The following is a 20,093-nucleotide window of genomic DNA, read 5'->3' as shown; positions in this document are numbered from 1 at the left end:
CCTCCCAAGCAGCTGGGATTACACCCACTGTGCACCACCACAGGCAGCTAAATTTTGTATTTTTAGTAGAGACAGGGTTTCACCATGTTGGCCAGGCTGGTCTTGAACTCAAATGTCCTCAGTTAATTTGTCTGCCTCAGTCTCCCAAAGGGCTGGGATTAAAGGTGAGAGCCACTGCACCCAGTCAAAAATTTTTTTTTAATTTAAATATTATTTTAAAGAATAGAGATGGGGTCTCGCTATATTACCCAGGCTTGTCTCGAACTCCTGGGCTCAAGTAATCCTCTCACCTCAACCTCCCAATGTGCTGGAATTACAGGCGTAAGCCACTGCACCCAGCCTATTCTTTAGGTTTTAAATGATAGATGATATTAGAAGAATGGTCTAAGTGAAATTTACAGGCCAGGCACAGTGGCTTGCGCCTGTAATGCCAGCACTTTGGGAGGCTGAGGTGGGCAGATTGCCTGAGGTCAGGAGTTCATGAACAGCCTGGCCAACATGGCGAATCCCCGTCTCTACAAACAATACAAAAAAATTAGCCAGGTGTGGTGGCAGGCACCTGCAGTCCCAGTTACTTGGGAGGCTGAGGCAGAAGAATCACTTGAACCAGGGAGGTGGAGGCTGTAGTGAGCCGAGATCGGGCCACTGCACTCCAGCCTGGGCGACAGAATGAAACCCTGTCTCTGGGGGGAGAAAAAATTACATTTTAGCATTATAGGTACAGGTAAGGTACACATTCAAAATGCTATTAAACTGATGTACGAAGTGTCACATATATTCCTTAAAAAAAACAAAAAAACAAAAAAAAAAACAAAAAAACTTTAATTTCTGAAGAAAATCCTGAGAATACTTAACTCTAACCTTGTCTTTTAGTTCAAAAAATGCAAAATGTTGAATGTAAAATTCTCTATTTTGGCATAACATACTGGCCTAATCTTTTGTTCCTCCAGAAGGAATGTTATCTCAGAAATTGCCTTAGTTCAAATTCTGGTGATTAGGAAACCAGCCAGCATCAATATTCATCAGTTTATCTGTGTTAACTTTTACACTTAACACCACGCAGTTATTACAAATCGCGAATCTTGAAAGGGGGTATTAGGAAAGACAGTAAATTACAGAAACACAAAACTCTGAACCAAAAAATATTGAAATATTGTCTTTATGAAGCTCTTAAAACAATCTGTAGAGTGAATACCCAACAACTGCCTAAAGAATTGTCAACTTTTAAAACACAGACTAAATCACAATGAAATACCCCCAGCTGCCACCTTACAGTGTCAACAGGTTACTGTAACAGGTAAATCAGAAAAGATGAAATTAACTAAAAGTACGCTCATTCCTTGAGCAGTGCACTAGTTTACACTATCAATCCCATCAGAGTACTGTAATTATCACACACCAAACTATAAGAGATTAATCACTTAGTATTAAGGTGTAATTGAGGACAATTTAAAATATGGCTTAAAGTCTACTATTTCAAAAATAAAAATTCAGAGGCTACCTTTCAGATATATGTATGTATGTATATTAGAGATATTATATATAATTATGTACCTGATATATTACCATATATAATAGTGAAAACTCTATAGTAAGAGAACTACAGGACATAAAAGAAAATCCCATGGTATTAATCCCGAGTTCCTTCTTTAAGCAGTCATTCTGGTATTTTGTTTGTTTGTTTGTTTTTGAGACAGAGTCTTGCTCTATACCACAGGCTAGAGTGCACTGGCGGGATCTTGGCTCACTGCAACCTCTGCTTCCTGGGTTCAAGCAATTCTCCTGCCTCAGCTGCCCCAAGTAGCTGGGATTACAGGTGCATGCCACCACATCCAGTTAATTTTTTTGTATTTTTACAGAGAAGGGGTTTCGCCATGTTGACCAGGCTAGTCTTGAACTCTTGACCTCAGGTGATCCACCTGCCTCGGCCTCTCAAAGTGCTGGGATTAGAGGTGGGAGCCACCGCGCCCGGCTAAGCAGTCATTCTTACCAAAACCTTTGGATGAACAGAAAGTTCAGTGATATGGCTGCAATATTGATTCTATCTACTCTACTCCCTAGCACACCACCTAAAAGGAGTACAGTGTACAAGGCAACCCAAGTAATATATCAGGGTTTTACCTACCATGTTGCCCAGGCTGGTCTTGAACTCTTAGGCTCAAGCAATCATCCTCCCACCTTGGCCTCCCAAAGTGCTGGGATTATACACATGAGCCACCATACCTAGCCCAGCTTCCTTTTCAAAATTCAATGATACATCCAAGACCTGGCTGTTTTTACATCTAAAATACAGATAAGGCCGGGCGCGGTGGCTCACACCTGTAATCCGAACACTTTGGGAGGCAGAGGTGGGTGGATCACTTGAGGTCAGGAGTTCAAGACCAGCTTGGCCAACATGGTGAAACTCCCTCTCTACTAAAAATACAAAAATTAACCGGGTGTGGTGGGGGCCTCTAATCCCAGCTACTGGGGAGGCTGAGGCAGGAGAATTGCTTGAACCTGGGAGGCGGAGCTTGCAGTGAGCCAAGATCACCATTGCTCTCCATCCTGGGTGACAGGGTGAGGCTCCGTCTCAAAAATAAATAAATAAAATAAAATATAGTTCACTTCTCTTTTCCATTGTTGCATAATTTTACATATATGAATATTCTGTGGTATAAACAATCCTCCTTTTCACAGACATGCATTTATTTTTCCAGTGTTTTATTTAACAAACAAAATCTGAATTATTCCTGATTGTGTCACTTTGCACACATGGTCTAATATATTTCAAGGATTTAAACACTATTTTATTCACAGTAAATGGTTCACTCATGTTTACACTATCTCCTATTTATGGCAAATGATAATGGTCCATCCAGGTAACTTGAAGTTTCCTCTTTAAAAGCCTGAGAAAAACTTGTTTTTTTTTTTAAGTTGATCTAAAGAAAAATTCTAAGTAGAAAAAAAAAGGCAAAGGAAAATTTAAGTAAACAGTAGCATAAGTGGTATAACATCTTAAAGTTCTTCCTCACAAATGCCAAGGTTCTGCAGTCTAACAAAGAATTTCCACCAAGAAAATTTCCTTCAGTTTTCAACATGAAAACTGACTTATTTAATAAAACTAATAAAATTTCATTATCATATGAGTTCTCTTTTAGATTTGGGTATATCCCAAAATAATATAGACAACAGGACACAAAACTGAGTGTTGTATAAGTGTTCCATGTCTACAACTTTAGCTGGGTGACAGCTTTAAGCAAACAGTAGAGGAACAGGAAGACATGAACATTTATGGAGTCTCACCTTGTCATTCCAGGACCTTAATACAAAAGATTTAAGATGGTTTTTGATTTAATGACTTAGCTTCTATCAATTGACGGATCACAGCTTTCTGCCTGAGTAAGTCAAATAACCAAGTAGTAGGATTAGTGTTGGAAAATTTCTGCCTAGCATTGTAGACATCCGATTCATATATAAGAACAAAGGAAGCCATGTTCCCAGATCCATATATGCTATGGCACTTGTACTCTACTGAAGGAGATCCCTAGAGATAAATCTGCAGTTGCCAATATGAACACATACAATAATGCAATTAGTAAGTGACTTAAAGTCTGAGTTCCATGATTGCTTTTTAAGACAAATATCTAGAGCATGGAAACTATTTCTACCTAGGAATTATCTATCTATTAAGTCCATAATATGACAGCAACAGTGCTGATGAGTACCAAGAGTGCTGATCAGTCCCCCAAAACAGTAGGACAGGGAGAAGACATGTACAGCTCTATCTGCTGAGATGAAACAGATGAAAATCTCTTCCATGGTAGTTTGGTCTTGTTCCAACTTCCCCTCCAACCATTCAAGTACACCTGGAAGACCATCTTTCTATAACGCAAACCTGATGAGAGCAGCTGAAAACCTTTCAGTGGCTCAACATCACTTTTAAAGGTAAGTAACTCTGTGATACATTCCTCTTTATCCTCTAGCCCCTGATTTCCTCTCCAGGCTCATCTCTCACCACTACCTTCCAGTTACACTATACTCAGACACACCAAACTTTCCAAGGTTCCCAGAATACATGATGCTTTCCTTCACTGCTAACATTGTTTTCATACCCTTGGGACACCAATCCCTTGCCCCTCTTCATTTGTACTCTATTCTTGGTTAATTCCTATATCTCCTTTAGGCCTCCAAACCTGGATTGATTTTCCTGTAGTGTCATGACTTCTACTAATATTACTAATATGTCAGATACTATGTTGTTACAACTGCCAGGCTGGCTCAGCGCAGTGGCTCACGCCTGTAATCCCAGCACTTTGGGAGGCTGAGGTGGGTGGATTACGTGAGGTCAGAAGTTTGTGACTAGCCTGGTCAACATGGCGAAACCCCATCTTTACTAAAAATACAAAAATTAGCTGGGTGTGGCGACGCACACCTGTAATCCCAGCCACTCGGGAGGCTGAGGCAGGAGAACTGCTTGAGCCCAGGAGATGGAGGTTGCAGTGGGCTGAGATCATGCCACTGCACTCCAGCCTTGCCGAGACAGTGAGACTCTATCTCAAAACAAAACAAAAAAAAAACCTGCCTGGTTATTATTTCCCCCATTTATACATCAGCCCCTTAGAAAGAAGACCAATTTTCTAGTTATGTGCCCATGGATATTTAAAAAAAAAAAAAAAAAAAATCTGTGAAGTGAATGCATCAGTAATGATTTTGTGACCAGGCCAGATCTCACCTACCAATGTTAATCATGAATGTCTTATAATCATGAATATGTTACAAATTAGGTAAATTTAAGGTAAATGATCAGCCTTTCCAGTTTTCTGTCTTTTTTCTTTTATTTGTTTTTGTTTTTAAACATGTGGATTGGGTCTCACTCTGTTGCCCAGGATGGAGTGCAGTGGTATAATCACAGCTCACTGTAACCTCAAAATCCTAGTCTCAAGCGATCCTCCCACCTCAACCTCCTGAGCAGCTAGGACTATAGGTGTAGCCCACGATGCTGACTAATTTATTTTTATTTTTTGTAGAGACAGGGTCTCCCTAGGCTGGTCTTGAACTCCCTTGTCAAGGCTGGTCTTGAACTCCCCACCTCAAGTGATCCTCCCACCTAAACCTCCCAAAGAGCTGGCACTGGGATCCAGCTTCTTAATGATGTCTTTCTATCTCCTCTTGTAAGGTTTTGGGCTTGGGGGTGCACAAACCTATGGAATCTCCTCCAGTCTTTGAATTATCAGATCAAAATTAATTGGGTTTAGGCTCAGGTTAGACTTCAAGATAGATAGGATATTCTCGGCAGTAATAGTAAACATCTTCTTTACACCTGACCTTTTTCTTTAATGTCTCTCATCCCCAAAAGGAAGGTTAAAATTATATTACAAATACAACGTACACATCATTTCTATGAATATCATTATATGCAACCACAACCATTACCTAGAGATCTGCAGAATACACAATGAATCTATTTTCTTTATCTAAGATGATAAAAGAGTTAAACACAATTTTATTTGAAGAAAAGAAATTTGCATGTCTTGTATATGCTTGTTAAAAACAAAGACAAAAGAGAAATAAGAAAAAAGAAAGGCAATATATTAGGTATATAAATAAAAATAAGTAGTAAACTACTATTTCTCTTACTTAAAAAAAGAACTATACCAAATACATGTACTTTATTAACCCTTGGATTTCACAGTAATAGAGACAAAAATAATGTAAAATGTTTCTGAGTGTGTGATACATTATATGTATGTATGTATATGTGTGTGTGTGTGTGTGTGTGTGTGTGTGTGTGTGTGTATGTATTTATTTTTTGAGACAGTTTCCCTCTGTCACCCAGGCTGGAGGGTAATGGTGTGACCTCAGCTCACTGCAACCTCCGCCTCCCAGGCTCAAGCAATTCTCGTGCCTCAGCCTCCCGAGTTCCTGGGATTACAGGTATGCGCCACCATATCCAGCTAAACTTTTGTATTCTTAGTAGAGATGGGTTTCGCCATGTTGGCCAGGCTGGTCTAGAACTCCTGGCCTCAAGTGATCAGCCCACCTCAGCCTACCAAAGTACTGGGATTACAGCTGTGAGCCACCACACCCGGCCGCGATACATAGCATTTTTAAAGTTACAGCTCCAAACCCTCAAAAAACACTAAAATAGATCCTGAAAGTGATACATTAACGGAACGTATTTTCCTGAATGATTCTATTCTCAGAGTATTCTAGGGTTTTTGTGAAATACAGTTGGGAATGAGGCAGACGGGTAGGGTGGGGAACTTTAAGTCAGTGTTAAAATTAAACTAAGGCCACTTTCTGTGGGTATACACTCTAAAGGAATAATGTATTATTTTGTGAATTCTATTAGAAAAAAATACATCTTAAGTCGTGACAACTGGAAAAGAATAGATTTTACTCTCTCTGTGAAGCTGAAAATGAATTCTCTATATGGTAAACCTTGAAAAGGAAGATATAATAACATTATTAGTCTTTACCGGTTTCTTCTGATAACAGAGACTGCATAGATTAGCAGAGACCATGAGAGTTTCAACTAAAAAGTATATTCAAGTCTTAATACAAAATACAATAATGTTTATTAGTAAAAATAATCACTAAAAATATGCACTGCACAGGGTCACTGTAAAGACAAAATCATCTAATGAAATGAGTTTTGTGGACAGTCATTATATCTTCATATGCATATTTTGTTGGTACATAATTTATAAGTCTGAAGAATGTTCTCTGGCTGAAGTAAGAAGAAAAGAATTTAAATGGAATAATTTCATCCAGTTAATCAAATAGAGAAATAAAGAGCTCCAGTTAATTGAAACTCAGTTATACTCTATCTGAAATTAAATTTTCATAGTGAATTAACTGGTATATTTTTATATAGAAGATCCCTTTCTCAAAAAATTATACAGTGTGTTATGTGAACAGGAAATAGATTAAGCTAAGAAAAGCAAATAGACCAAAGCAGCACTATAGGTGTCCAAATTTCCTGCAGTAAGAATATTCTATAATTACCTTAGAATTCAATACTCGGCCGGGCGCGGTGGCTCACGCCTGTAATCCCAGCACTTTGGGAGGCCGAGGCGGGCGGATCACAAGGTCAGGAGTTCGAGACCACAGTGAAACCCCGTCTCTACTAAAAATACAAAAAAATTAGCCGGGCGCAGTGGCGGGCGCCTGTAGTCCCAGCTACTTGGGAGGCTGAGGCAGGAGAATGGCAGGAACCCGGGAGGCGGAGCTTGCAGTGAGCCGAGATCGCGCCACTGCACTCCAGCCAGGGGAACAGAGCGAGACTCCGTCTCAAAAAAAAAAAAAGCAGTGAGCCGAATTCAATACTCTAGAATTCCATTTTTGCAGAATCTAATAGAAATTATAGCATAAGGAAATACACAGTTTAAAGAAGGATACGGCCGGGAGCGGTGGCTCACGCCTGTAATCCCAGCACTTTGGGAGGCGGAGGCGGGCGGATCACAAGGTCAGGAGATCGAGACCATCCTGGTTAACACAGAACCCCATCTCTACTAAAAATGCAAAAAACTAGGCAGGCGTGGTGGCGGGCGCCTGTAGTCCCAGCTACTTGGGAGGCTGAGGCAGGAGAATGGCGTGAACCCAGAGGTGGAGCTTGCAGTGAGCCGAGATCGCACCACTGCACTCCAGCCTGGGCTACTGAGTGAGACTCCGTCTCAAAAAATAAATAAATAAAAAAATAAAGAAGGATACTATTATTTACTGGTTAATTTTCACTTTGTAACACTATAAATGTGTGATACTGTTTTTAATCAAGGCTAAACTTAAAACAACATTCCAAATCATTACATAATTTTTCATCTAAAAGACAAAATATACCTGGGTAAAAAACACTCAAGGTTTTATAAATTTTCAATTTTAGTTATAAGCTAACAGAGTCATCCCAAAACACAGAAATATAAGGTACAGAAATATAGGGCAAGATTCCCCCCAAAAGACATGATGGCAGTTTCAAAGCTCAGTATATATTATACATATTGATTTACTGAAAACTATGTTTATAAGAATAAGCAACACAGATGGCCAGGGAAGGGAGTAAGACATTTTAGTAGACATTTTGCAAGGAGGCATTAGCTCAATGAGACATTCAGACATTCAGTTCAATTATAATACCACACTATTGTTACATTATTACACTGGCTTCCTTGGTTACCAGTGAGAAAGATTCTGGGTGGAGCCACAAGATAGGAGGGGACCAAATACAACACTATTCTCTCCTCTATAACAGAAAAAATATCACACTATCAAAGAAAATATGCCTTTACATTTTCCATTACTAGTAACAGAGTTGCATGACTCTACAGCTTTTTATCTCTACCAACTGGCTCTTCTTTTAATCTTTTCCATAATTTATGATTCTCACTGCCTGGCAATGAGCCATCACCACCATATAATTCATCCACGTAATCAAAAACCATCTGTATGCCAAAAGCTATTCAAATAAACAAATAAAGTGATAATAACAACACATTAAGCCAACAAAGTCAGGATTCTTTCATAAGGTGATTATTCCCTCATAGGCAAAGACTGACAAGAACTATTCTTCCAATGACCAATTCTCTATGATCTTTTGACCTACACTATTTCTTAAGTTATAGGTTCTTAAAAAACAAGTGCGAAAAAGCAAAGTAAATACAGCACAAACACGGTAAACGACATTAACTGACTCAAAAGATAATTGACAAAGGAGTAAACTTCCATTAACAGTATAAATGCTTCAAAATTCAGAATTAGGCCATCTTTGAGGAATAAACTAACAATCACTGAACAGATTCTGCCATGAGAAAAGAAAAGGTCACCGAACAGATTTTGCCAAGGGAAAGGAAAAGGTTTCCTAGGTTATTTAAAAAAGAGTTTTTGACAGAACTCATCCTCTGAATCTACTAATGTGTAAACAAACTAAAAATAACAATTCAATTTTCCATAAAGATAAGCATTACAACTTATTTTAATTCCATCAAATACTGAATCCTTTGACTTCTAAAATAAAACAGAAGTAATCCATAAACCTAACAATTATACTTCTAAGACTGTATCTGCAGAAACATCTGCAAGCCCCAAAAGATGTATGTATAAGGTTATTATGAACTGAAAATAATCTAAAATCTACTAATAAATAGTTAAATAAAATATAGCATCTAAATACAACAGTGAATTCAGAGTATTTAGAACAATGTCAGTGATATATATTTACTGAAACTGAAAGATGTCTCTGACATCAACATTGTGTGAGAAACTAGCATTTATTTGTCTAACAGGTACAATGGGACAGCATTTAAGTAAAACTTGACACCTATAGCTGTAAGATCACACAGGGAGATACTGAATAAGCAATTGTGAATAAATGTTTCTAAGTGTAGAATTTGGGTGGATACTTTTTCTTTGTATGTTCATATACCGCTTGTGTGTGAGGGTGTATATATTTTTTTCTCTTTATTTTCTTTTTTGAGACAGAGTCTCGCTCTGTCGCCCAGGCTGGAGTGCAGTGGCGCGATCTCGGCTCACTGCAAGCTGCGCCTCTCGGGTTCACAACATTCTCCTGCCTCAGCCTCCCGAGCAGCTGGGACTACAGGCGCCCGCCACCATGCCAGGCTAATTTTTTGTATTTTTAGTAGAGACAGGGCTTCACTGTGTTAGCCAGGATGGTCTCTATCTCCTGACCTCGTGATCCACCCGCCTTGGCCTCCCAAAGTGCTGGGATTACAGGCGTGAGCCACTGCACCCAGCTAAGGGTGTATATGTTTTTAAAAAGCATATATCACTGAAAAACAAAAACACACATGGAGTTATATAAAAAACATTGTTAGAGGCAAACTCAAGAGAAATAAACATAATATTGTACCTTAAACGGTTGGTATAGGTATCAACACAGGTCTTCATTTTGGCTAATAATGTACCAACAGAAGTTTGACATTCTGACTGTTCTTCTTCCTCTTCACCATTCTCTGTAGAAAGGGGCAACAACAGGGGCACCATGGCAGTACAAGAAGCAATGGCCCGGAGCAATTCCAACAGCGCCCGATAAAGTGGCACATGTCTTGCCATGTCCAAAACTATAAGGAGAAGAGGAAAATGCACAAAATGAGAAAATGTACAATATAAAAGTAGGTCCACAGCAATGTAGCTTTTACCTAGATCTTACCTAGGTCCACAGCTGACCCAGTCGGGCACAGTGGCTCATGCCTGTAATCTCAGTACTTTGCAAGGCCGAGGCAGGCAGATCACCTGAGGTCAGGAGTTTGAGATCAGACTGACCAACATGGAGAAACCCTGTCCCTACTAAGAATACAAAAATTAGCCAGGCGTGATGGCGCGTGCCTGTAATCTCAGCTACTCGGGAGGCTGAGGCAGGAGAATCGCTTGAACCTGGGAGGTAAAGATTGCGGTGAGCCAAGATCACACCACTGCACTCCAGCCTGGGCCACAAGAGTGAAACTCCATCTCAAAAAAATTACAGCTGACCCTTGAACAACACAGGTTTGAACTGCACTAGTCCACTTATATACAGATTTTCTGCCAGCCTGAGACAGCAAGACCAACCCCATCACTTCTTCCTCATTAGGCTGCTCAACATGAAGACTCTGAGTATGAAGACTTTTATGAAAATCCACTTCCATTTAATGAACAGTAAATATATTTTCTATGATTTTTTTCTTAATATTTTCTTTTCCTTAGCTTACAGTATATAATGCATACAACATCCAAAATGTGTTAACTGATTGTTTATGTTATCAGTAAGGCTTCCAGTCAACAGCAGGCTATTAGGAGCTAAGTTCTGGAGGAGTCGGGAATTATATTTGGGGCCGGACACTGTGTTTCACGCCCATAATCCCAGACCTTTGGGAGGCCGAGGTGGGACGATCACTTGAGCCTGGGAGTTTGAGACGGGCCTGGGAAACATGGTAAAACCCCCATCTCTACAAAACGATAACAAAAAATTAGCCAAGCATGGTGGCGCACACCTGTAGTCCCTGCCACTGGGGAGGACAAGATCATGCCACTGCACTCCAGCCTGGGTGATAGAGCAAGACCTTGCCTCAAAAAAAAAAAAAAAAAAAAGAGTTACACTTGGATTCTCAAATATGTGGGGGGTTGGCATTATTCAAGGGTCAACTTAATAGGTTAGCTGCTAAATGGAAGAATGCAGCAGATATTTATGAAGCACCAATATACAAACTATAATAATAGGTACTTTTGGAAAACAAAAAAGTAAAGTATCAAGTTTAGGGGAGAACAAGAAATGTAACTAAATATCTAGTTATATTACATATAGAAATGATTAAATACCCCAGATAATATATTATGGCTGGAAATATATTTATCAGCATGAGGTGGAAACTTTTTTTTTTTTAAACTAAATTGAAACGATGAAGTTATTTTATCTTTTGTAAAAATGAATGACAGAATTGCAATTTATCCAAAGTCTATCTCAATAAATCAACTTTCTTTTTAGTAAAAAAGAAAATGTTGCCTATGTTAGCTTTAAATTACTAGTTATAAATCAAATTAATTCTGTATTAAAATCACTTGCATCTAAGAGTGAATTCCTTACTCTAATAACATACATTGCTTCTAAGGCTTTTATAAGTTTTGTTGGTTTTTGTGTTGTATACCAACTGGAATTTACTTTGGTGAATAATGTGAGATAAGGATCTAACATCTCTCTTCCAATGACAGTTACTGAACAGCATTCCATAAACATTTACTGGCAGGGCGTGGTGGCTCATACCTGTAATTTCACCACTTTGAGAGGCTGAGGCTGATGGATCACCTGAGGTCAGGAGTTCAAAACCAGCCTGGCCAACATGGTGAAACTCCGTCTCTACTAAATAAGAAAATTTGGGCATGGTGGTGCACGTCTGTCATCCCAGCTACTCAGGAGACTGAGGCAGGAGAATCGCTTGAACTCAAGAGGCGGAGGCTGCAGTGAGCTGAGATTGCACCACTGCACTCCAGCCTGGGTGACAGAGCGAGACAGTCTCAAACAAACAAAAAACATTTAATGAAAATCTGTTGCTGGACAGGCTGGAATAAGCAGTAAAGAAAACAAAAAACTCTACCATCAAGTATCTAATGTTCTAGGCGAAGGACATATGAGTTACATTCTTTTCAGGAGCTAGTAAGTATTCTGAATGCTATATAGAAAACTAAAACAGGGGAGGAGAATTGTGGGAGTCCAACTAGAGGTAGGAATTGCCTCAGTGCCCACAGAGCTATATGGGGATTAAGCTGTAACAGGATGAGGCATCACCTAGCATCCTGTACTTTCTATGGTAACTGATGTGAAAGAGATCTCTACAACTGATGTAAAATAGAGACAATACGAGCTTAATAACAGTGAGACTATTTGGAGTGACATTCAAAGTGATGGAAGAGAAGGTCATTTTACACCTTCCAGTGATGATGCAGAGGACAGGGTAGTATGACTGTTTCCACACATTCTTTCCTTGTTTCCACACATACTTGAGTATGAAAGCCCATTTTCCAAACCATGAACAATGTCACAACATCCTACTTACTATAATTTTATAGTATTATAAGACAGTATGTTATTCAGGAAAATCCAAAAGTTACTAATTGATAAGCATAAAACACAATGCCAGTACTTGTGAGGATGTGGAAAAGCTAGACTCATGTACAAGTAAAAGTGCAAATAGGTATAGCCAATTTGCATTATCTATTAAAATTTTAAAGGCCTATATTCTATGACTCAATAATAGCACTTGTTACTGTCTACTCTATAAAGAAATGTTCAATACAATACTGTTTTCAATAGTGGAAGCTGGAAATGGTCTAACAATAATACCATAATCAATAACATTCACAGTAATACAATAATACTGGGAGACTTCAACACCCAACTCACAGCACTAGAAAGATAATTGAGACAGAAAATTTTTTTTTTTAAATAAGATATATTTTATTTTATTTATTTTTTAAAATTAATTTATTATTATTATACTTTAAGTTGTAGGGTACATGTGCATAACGTGCAGGTTTGTTACATATGTATACTTGTGCCATGTTGGTGTGCTGCACCCATCAACTCGTCATTTACATCAGGTATAACTCCCAAGAAAATTAACAAAGAAAACATTGGACTTAAATTGGACTTTGGACTAAATGGACTTAACAGACGTAGGACAGTCTACTCAACAATGACAGTATATACATTCTTTTCAACAACACATGAAACATTCTCCTAGACAGACCACATGTTAGTCCATAAAAGGAACCTTAACAAATTTTTTAAAAACTGGTATCATATCAGGTATCTTCTCAGACCACAGTGGAATAAACCTGGAAAATAATACCAATAGGAACACTGGAAACAGTACAAATACATGGAAATTAAACAGCATGATCCTGAATGATCACTGGGTCAACAAAGAAAGACAAACTTTAAAAATTTTTTGAAATGACTGAAAATGAAATGCAACATCAGAAAAACTGTGGGATACAGCAAATGCAGTGCAGAGAGAGAGAGGTTTATAGCCTGCATCAGAAAAGTAGAAAGGTAACAAATGAACAACTTTACATGTACTTCAAGGAACTAGAAAAGTAAGAACAAACCACGCCCAAACTTAGAAGAAATAACACAGAACTAAATGAAATACAGCTGCCCCCCAACAAAAATATACAAAGCATCAGCAAACTGAAAATTTGTTTTTTGAAAAGATAAACAAAACCGATAAACTATTAGCTAGACTAACCAAAAGAGAGAAGATCCAAATAAACAGAATCAGAAATGAAAAAAGAATACAACTGATACTACAGAAATACAAAAGATCAGGGACTATTATGATCAACGATACACTCACAACCTAGAGGAAATGAGTAAATTCCTGGAAACATACAGCCTCCTGAGATTGAACAAGAAACAAACTGAACAAGTAGTGAGATTCAATCACAATAAAACAGCTCCCCCCCAAAAAAAAAGCCCAGGACCACATGAATTCACAGCCAAATTCTACCAAATATAAAAAGAACATAGTAATACAACTCCTCCTGAAACTATTTTAAAAAATTGAGGAGGTTATTCTCCCTAACTCATTTTACGAGGCCAGTATTATGCTGATACCAAAACCAGGCAAAGATATAATAAAAGAACAAAACTATAGACCAATATCCCTAATAAAGTCAGACACAAAAATCCAAAACAACAAACAAGTAAATCAAATCCAACAACACATCAAAAAGATAACACAATAACTGGGCATGGTGGTTCATGCCTATAATCCCAACATTTTGGGAGGCTGAGGCAGGAGGATCACTTGAGACCAAGAGATCAAGACAAGCGAGGTCAACAGAGCAAGAACCTGTCTCTACAAAAAAAAATTTTTTTAAATACTAGCCAGATGTGATGGCAAAAAGCCTGTATTCCCAGCTACTTCGGAGGCTAAGGTGGGGGACTGCTTGACACCAGGAGTTTGAGGCTAAAGTGGGCTATGATGACAACACTGCACTCCAGCCTGGGCAACAGAGCAAGACCCCATCCCTTAAAAATTAACAGGCCAAGCGTGATGGCTCATGCCTGTAACTCCAGCATTTTGGGAGGCCGAAGTGGGTGGAAAACCTGAGATCAGGAGTCCGAGACCAGCCTGGCCAACACAGTGAAACCCGTCTCTACTAAAAATACAAAAATTAGCTAGGTGTTGTGGCACAAGTCTAGTCCCAGCTACTTGGGGAGGCTGAGGCAGGAGAATCACCTGAACCCAGGAAGTGGAGGTTGCAGTGAGCCAGGATCACACCACTGCACTCCAGCCTGGGTGACAGAGCGAGACTCCATCTCAAAACAAACAAATAAATGGCCAGGCACTGTAGCTCACACCTGTAATCCCAGCACTTTGGGAGGCCAAGGTGAGTGAATTGCTTGACGCAAGGAGTTCGAGACCAGCCTGACCAACATGGTGAAGCCCTGTGTCTACCCAAAATAAAAAAATTAGCCAGTCTCATAAGCTGATCTCAAAATAAATTAAAGGCCACATACGAAAAACCCACAGCTAACACCACACTTAATGGTAAAAAGCTGAAAGCATTCCCTCTAAGAACTGGAACAAGGCAAGGGTTCTCACTTTCACCACTCTTATTCAACATTGTCCTGGACATCCTTGCCAAAGCAATCAGGCAAGGGGGGAAAAAAAAAAAAAGGCATTCAAACTCAAAAAACAGGAAGTCAACATTTTTCCTGTTTGCTGATATGATCTAGAAAACCCTAAAGACTCCATCAGAAACTCTTGGATTTGATACATGAATTCAGTGACAATTCAAGATATAAGATTAATATATGAAAACCAGTAATGTTTCCAAACACCAATAATCATCTAGCCAAGGATTAAATCAAGAAAGCAATCTCATCTACAATAGTTACAGGAAAAAAAAAAAAAAAAGACCAGGTGTAGTGGCTCACACCTGAAATCACAGCACTTTGGGAGGTCCAGGCTTGAAGACTGCTCGGGACTAAGGGTTTAAGACCAGCCTGAACAACATAGTGAGACCTTATCTCTATAAAAATCAAAAAGGAAATTAGTCAGGTGTGGTGGTTCATTCCTGTAGTCCCAGCTACTTGGGAAGCTGAGGCAGGAGAATCGCTTGAGCCTACCAGGTCGAGGCTGCAGTGAGCTCTGATAGTACTACTGTACTCTAGCCTGGGGGACAGAGCAAGACTCTGTCAAACACAATTAAAAATAAGATAAAATAATAAAACATAAAACAAAATACCTAGGAATATATTTAACCAAGGAAGTAAAAGGTCTCTATGAGAATAACTACAGGCCAAGCGTGGTGGCTTACGCCTATAATCTCAGCAGTTTGGGAGGCTGAGGTGAGGAGATCACTAGAGGTCAGGAGTTCGAGACCAGCCCGGCCAACACAGTGAAACCCTCTCTCTACTAAAATATAAAAATTACCTGGGCCTGGTGGCAGGTGTCTGTAATCCCAACTACTCGGGAGGCTGAGACAAGAATCCCAACTACTCGGGAGGCTGAGACAAGAATCACCTGGGAGGCAGAGGTTGCAGTGAGCCCAGATCGCACTGCTGCACTTGCACTCCAGCCTGGGCAACGGAGGGAGACTCCACCTCAAAAAAAAAAAAAAAAAAAAGACCCGGGAGACTCCAAAAGGTGGGGTTTGAAAAATATCTACTGGGTACAATGTTTACTGTTCCAGTGATGGGTACACTAAAACCCCAGACTTCACACTATGTATAAGAAATGTGTACTTTTTTTTTTTTTTTTGAGACTGAGTTTTGCTCCTGTCGCCCAGACTGGAGTGCTATGGCGTAATCTTGGCTCACTGCAACCTCCGCTTCCAGGGTTCAAGCAGTTCCCCAGCTTCAGCCTCCCAAGTGGCTGGGATTACAGGTGGATGCCACCATGCCCGACTAATTTTTGTATTTTTGGTCAAGATGACGTTTCACCATGTTGGCTTGGCTGGTCTCGAACCACTCATCTCAAGTGATCTGCCCGCCTCGAACTCTCAAAGTGCTGAGATTACAGGCATCAGTCACTGCGCCCAGCCAAAAAAGGTGAACTTCTAAAAAATAACTTTACATTAATATCTTTTTTTTTCTTTTTTGCACCAAGGTCTCACTCTGTTGCCCAGGCTGGAGTGCAGTGGTGTAACCACTGCACTTTGTAGCCTCGACCTCCTGGGCTCCAGGATCCTCCTGCCTCACATGCCAGAGTAGCTGGGATTACAGGCACATGCCACCATGTCCAGTTAATTTTTTCTATTTTTTCGTGGAGTTGGGGTTTCACCATGTTGCCCAGGCTGGTCTCGAACTCCTAAGCTCAGGCAATCTACCTACCTTGGCCTACTAACGTGTTAGGATTACAGTGATTAATATTTCAAACAGATTATCCTGAAAAAAAGATAAAACTTTCATTACAAGGCTATAGTTTATTTTGACCATTTCTCTCCTTCCCAACTCTTGTTTTTTTTTTCTTTGAGATGGAGTCTCACTCTGTCGCCCAAGCTGGAGTGCAGTGGCGCGATCTCGACTCACTATAAGCTCTGCCTCCCAGGTTCACGCCATTCTCCTGCCTCAGCCTCCCAAGTAGCTGGGACTACAGGTGCCCACCACCACCCCCGGCTAATTTTTTATTATTATTTTTATTTTTACTAGAGACGGGTTTTCACAGTGTTAGCCATGATGGTCTCGATTTCCTGACCTCATAATCTGCCTACCTTGGCCTCCCAAAGTGTTGGGATTACAGGCGTGAGCCACCGCGCCCAACCTCCTTCCCCACTCTTTTACCAGGTACGTCATTTAGGTATACATCCATCTAATCCATTTTCTATATGATGATGTTTCTATGTGTGTACTATTATGTGGATTAGGTATTATCATCCCCATTGTGTGTATGGGAAACTAATATTTACTAAGTTGCACAAGCAGCTAAATAGGAAGTAAGAAGACCAACAGTGAAAACCTGGTACATTTAGCTTTAGTGTTTTTCCCATTATCCCATGATACTTCCTGAACTATTCAGCATGGCAGTTACTGGCCATATGTTATTTAAATTTTAACTAAAATGTAAGAAAACTAAGAATTCAGGTCTTCAGTTGCACTAACCACATTTCAAGTGTCCAACAGCCACACAACTCCTTAATGAATGGCATCGATACAGAGTGTTTTCATCACAACAAAAAGTTCTTTTGGATAGTATCATCTTCAAGAGACAAATTCCTGACATTCTGTTTTATAAATACAAGCCAGGAAAGGTATGTGCATATGGGGATTCCCTCCAAAAATTTTTTTTTTTCCTTAAAAAAAGCATAAGAAGTGTGAAGGCCAAGCGCAGTGGCTCACGCCTGTAATCCCAGCAGTTTGGGAGGCCGAGGCAGGTGGATCACCTGAGGTCAGGAGTTCAAGACCAGCCTAGCCAACATGGCAAAACCCCGTCTCTTCTAAAAATACAAAAATAGCCAGGTGTGGTGGCGTGCGCCTGTAATCCCAGTTAATTAGGAGGTTGAGGCAGGAGAATCACTTGAACCCTGGAGGTGGAAGCTGCAGTGAGCCAAAATTATGCCACTGCACTCCAGCCTGGGTAACAGAGACTCTGTCTCAAAACAAACAAACAAAAAGAAGTGGGAAAAGAGTAATTTCTTCATTCTCAGAAAACTGATTCTCTAATTGGAAAATAAGACAAATCCACAGAATTACTATTAGAATACTAAAGTCTGTGGATGCAAAATTCACATAAATGAATACTGTTAATTTTATATAACAGTCAACTGCAAAATAGAGAAACTGCACAATACGAAATACAACAAAAAAACTTATGATGAAAATATCTATGCTGCAGGGCAGAGATGACAGTCTCAGTAAACAGGTATCATATTTATGATGGGCATATTCAACAGAATAAAAATGTCAATTAAAAAAATATGTGAGCTGGATGCAGTGGCTCATGCCTATAATTCCAGGATTTGGAAGGCAGAAGGATCGCCAGAGCCCAGGAGTTCAAGACCAGCCTAGGCAATATAGAAAGATCCAATCTCTACACAAAATTTTAAAAATTAGCCAGGTGTGGTAGTGCCCGCCAGTAGTCTCAGCTACTCATGAGGCTGAAGTGGCAGGATCACTTGAGCCCAGGATGTCAAGGCTGCAGTGAGCCATGATTACACCACTGTCCTCCAGCCTGGGAAAGATCCTGTCTGTATAAAATTAAAAAAACTATCCGGGCATGGTAAGCTGCAGTTAGCCACGATTACACCACTACATCCTAGCCTGCGCGACAGAGTGAGACCTTATCTTAAAAAAGAACCTATTTCTGTTTATTAATATGCAATTTTTAAAATTACTAAATGCCCATTATGTAGTCATAAAAAATGAGAATATGCTTCATGCTGTAATGCAGCAAATTCGAAAGTACGATAATGTCATTTTGGGGTGCGGATGGGACAGCAAGGTATAAAAACGGGTTATATGGTAAACATAACATATAAATGTTAATAAAAATAAATGATTATTTGCATAAACATAACATACAACAAAACACAAACAACAACAAAAACATAAAAAGAGGGAGACTACATGATATGGTTTGGCTGTGTCTCCACCCAAATCTCATCAGGCATTGTAGTTCTCATAATCCCCGTGTGTTGTGGGAGGGACCCGGTGGGAGGTAACTGAATCATGGGGGTGGTTACCTCCATGTTATTCTCATGATAGTGAGTTCTCACAAGATGCGATGGTTTTATAAGGGGCTCCCACTGCTTTGCTCTGCACTTTTCCTTGCTGCTGCCATGTGAAGAAGGACATGTTTGCTTCCCCTTCTGCCATGATTATAAGTCTCCTGAGGCCTCCTCAGCCCTGGAGAACCATAAGTCAATTAAACCTCTTTCCTTTATAATTCACCCAGTCTCAGGCAGTTCTTTATAGCAGTGTGACAATGAACTAATATATATTTATATTTACTTGTTATATATAGATTTCCTATAAAGAAATATAAGAAATTAGTAGCACTGGTTAGTACTATCTGTAACTATTAGTACTATTAGTTAGATTAGTACTATAGGGATAACTATAGTTTATCCCTAGTGAGCTGTTATCGGCAGGCTATAGAAGAGAGGCAGGAAAACAGCTACCACCTTAAAGCTTTTGAATTTTGAAATGTGGAGAACAGAATACTTAAGAAAAACTTGATGTAATTTAATTAATAAAATGTGTTTTACAGAGAAGTACATGATATTGTATATTTAGGTATGTGTTGAGTTTTATAAAAACTAGATACTCCATAGTGTCTAACTTCCTCTTTCTACCCAATATGAAGATAGATGGTTTCTAAACTTGATGGATGCAAAATATTCCACTGTAAGGTTCTAAAACATTTAATTAGTAAGTAAGTTTGAATATTTTATTTGGTTTATGAGAACTCAGTTTTTCTTGCTAGCATGAAAGAGGGAGGATCACTGCAGATCTGCTCCCTAGTGAAACTGGTACATACTCTTTACAAGAACACAACTATCTAAAATCTCTGGAAATGGTCCTAAAAGCATGCAGCAAATGAAGAAACATTTAGTAAGAAACTCAGTAAGAGAAGCAAGAGTCTGTGGTATGTGAATCAAGATGCTGCTCCTTTCCT

The 20,093-nt window shown here is 39.4% G+C and overlaps 1 protein-coding gene across 3 annotated transcripts in view; it reads right to left on the bottom strand.

Annotated features, from left to right (window-relative positions):
- BIRC6 (baculoviral IAP repeat containing 6) overlaps positions 1-20,093 on the bottom strand; it is a 256,735-nt gene that overhangs the window by 35,262 nt on the left and 201,380 nt on the right. For all 3 annotated transcript variants that reach the window (XM_025353535.1, XM_025353532.1, XM_025353533.1), the window contains exon 66: positions 9,845-10,055. In XM_025353535.1, the coding sequence (XP_025209320.1) occupies positions 9,845-10,055 (211 nt within the window). The remainder of the gene's footprint in view (positions 1-9,844; positions 10,056-20,093) is intronic.

The sequence above is a fragment of the Theropithecus gelada genome, chromosome 13, assembly GCF_003255815.1.
Source record: "Theropithecus gelada isolate Dixy chromosome 13, Tgel_1.0, whole genome shotgun sequence".
In the NCBI taxonomy this organism is placed as follows: Eukaryota; Metazoa; Chordata; class Mammalia; order Primates; family Cercopithecidae; genus Theropithecus; species Theropithecus gelada.
Note: the sequence above shows the minus strand (reverse complement) of the source record. Positions and strands in the feature narration are given on the sequence as shown.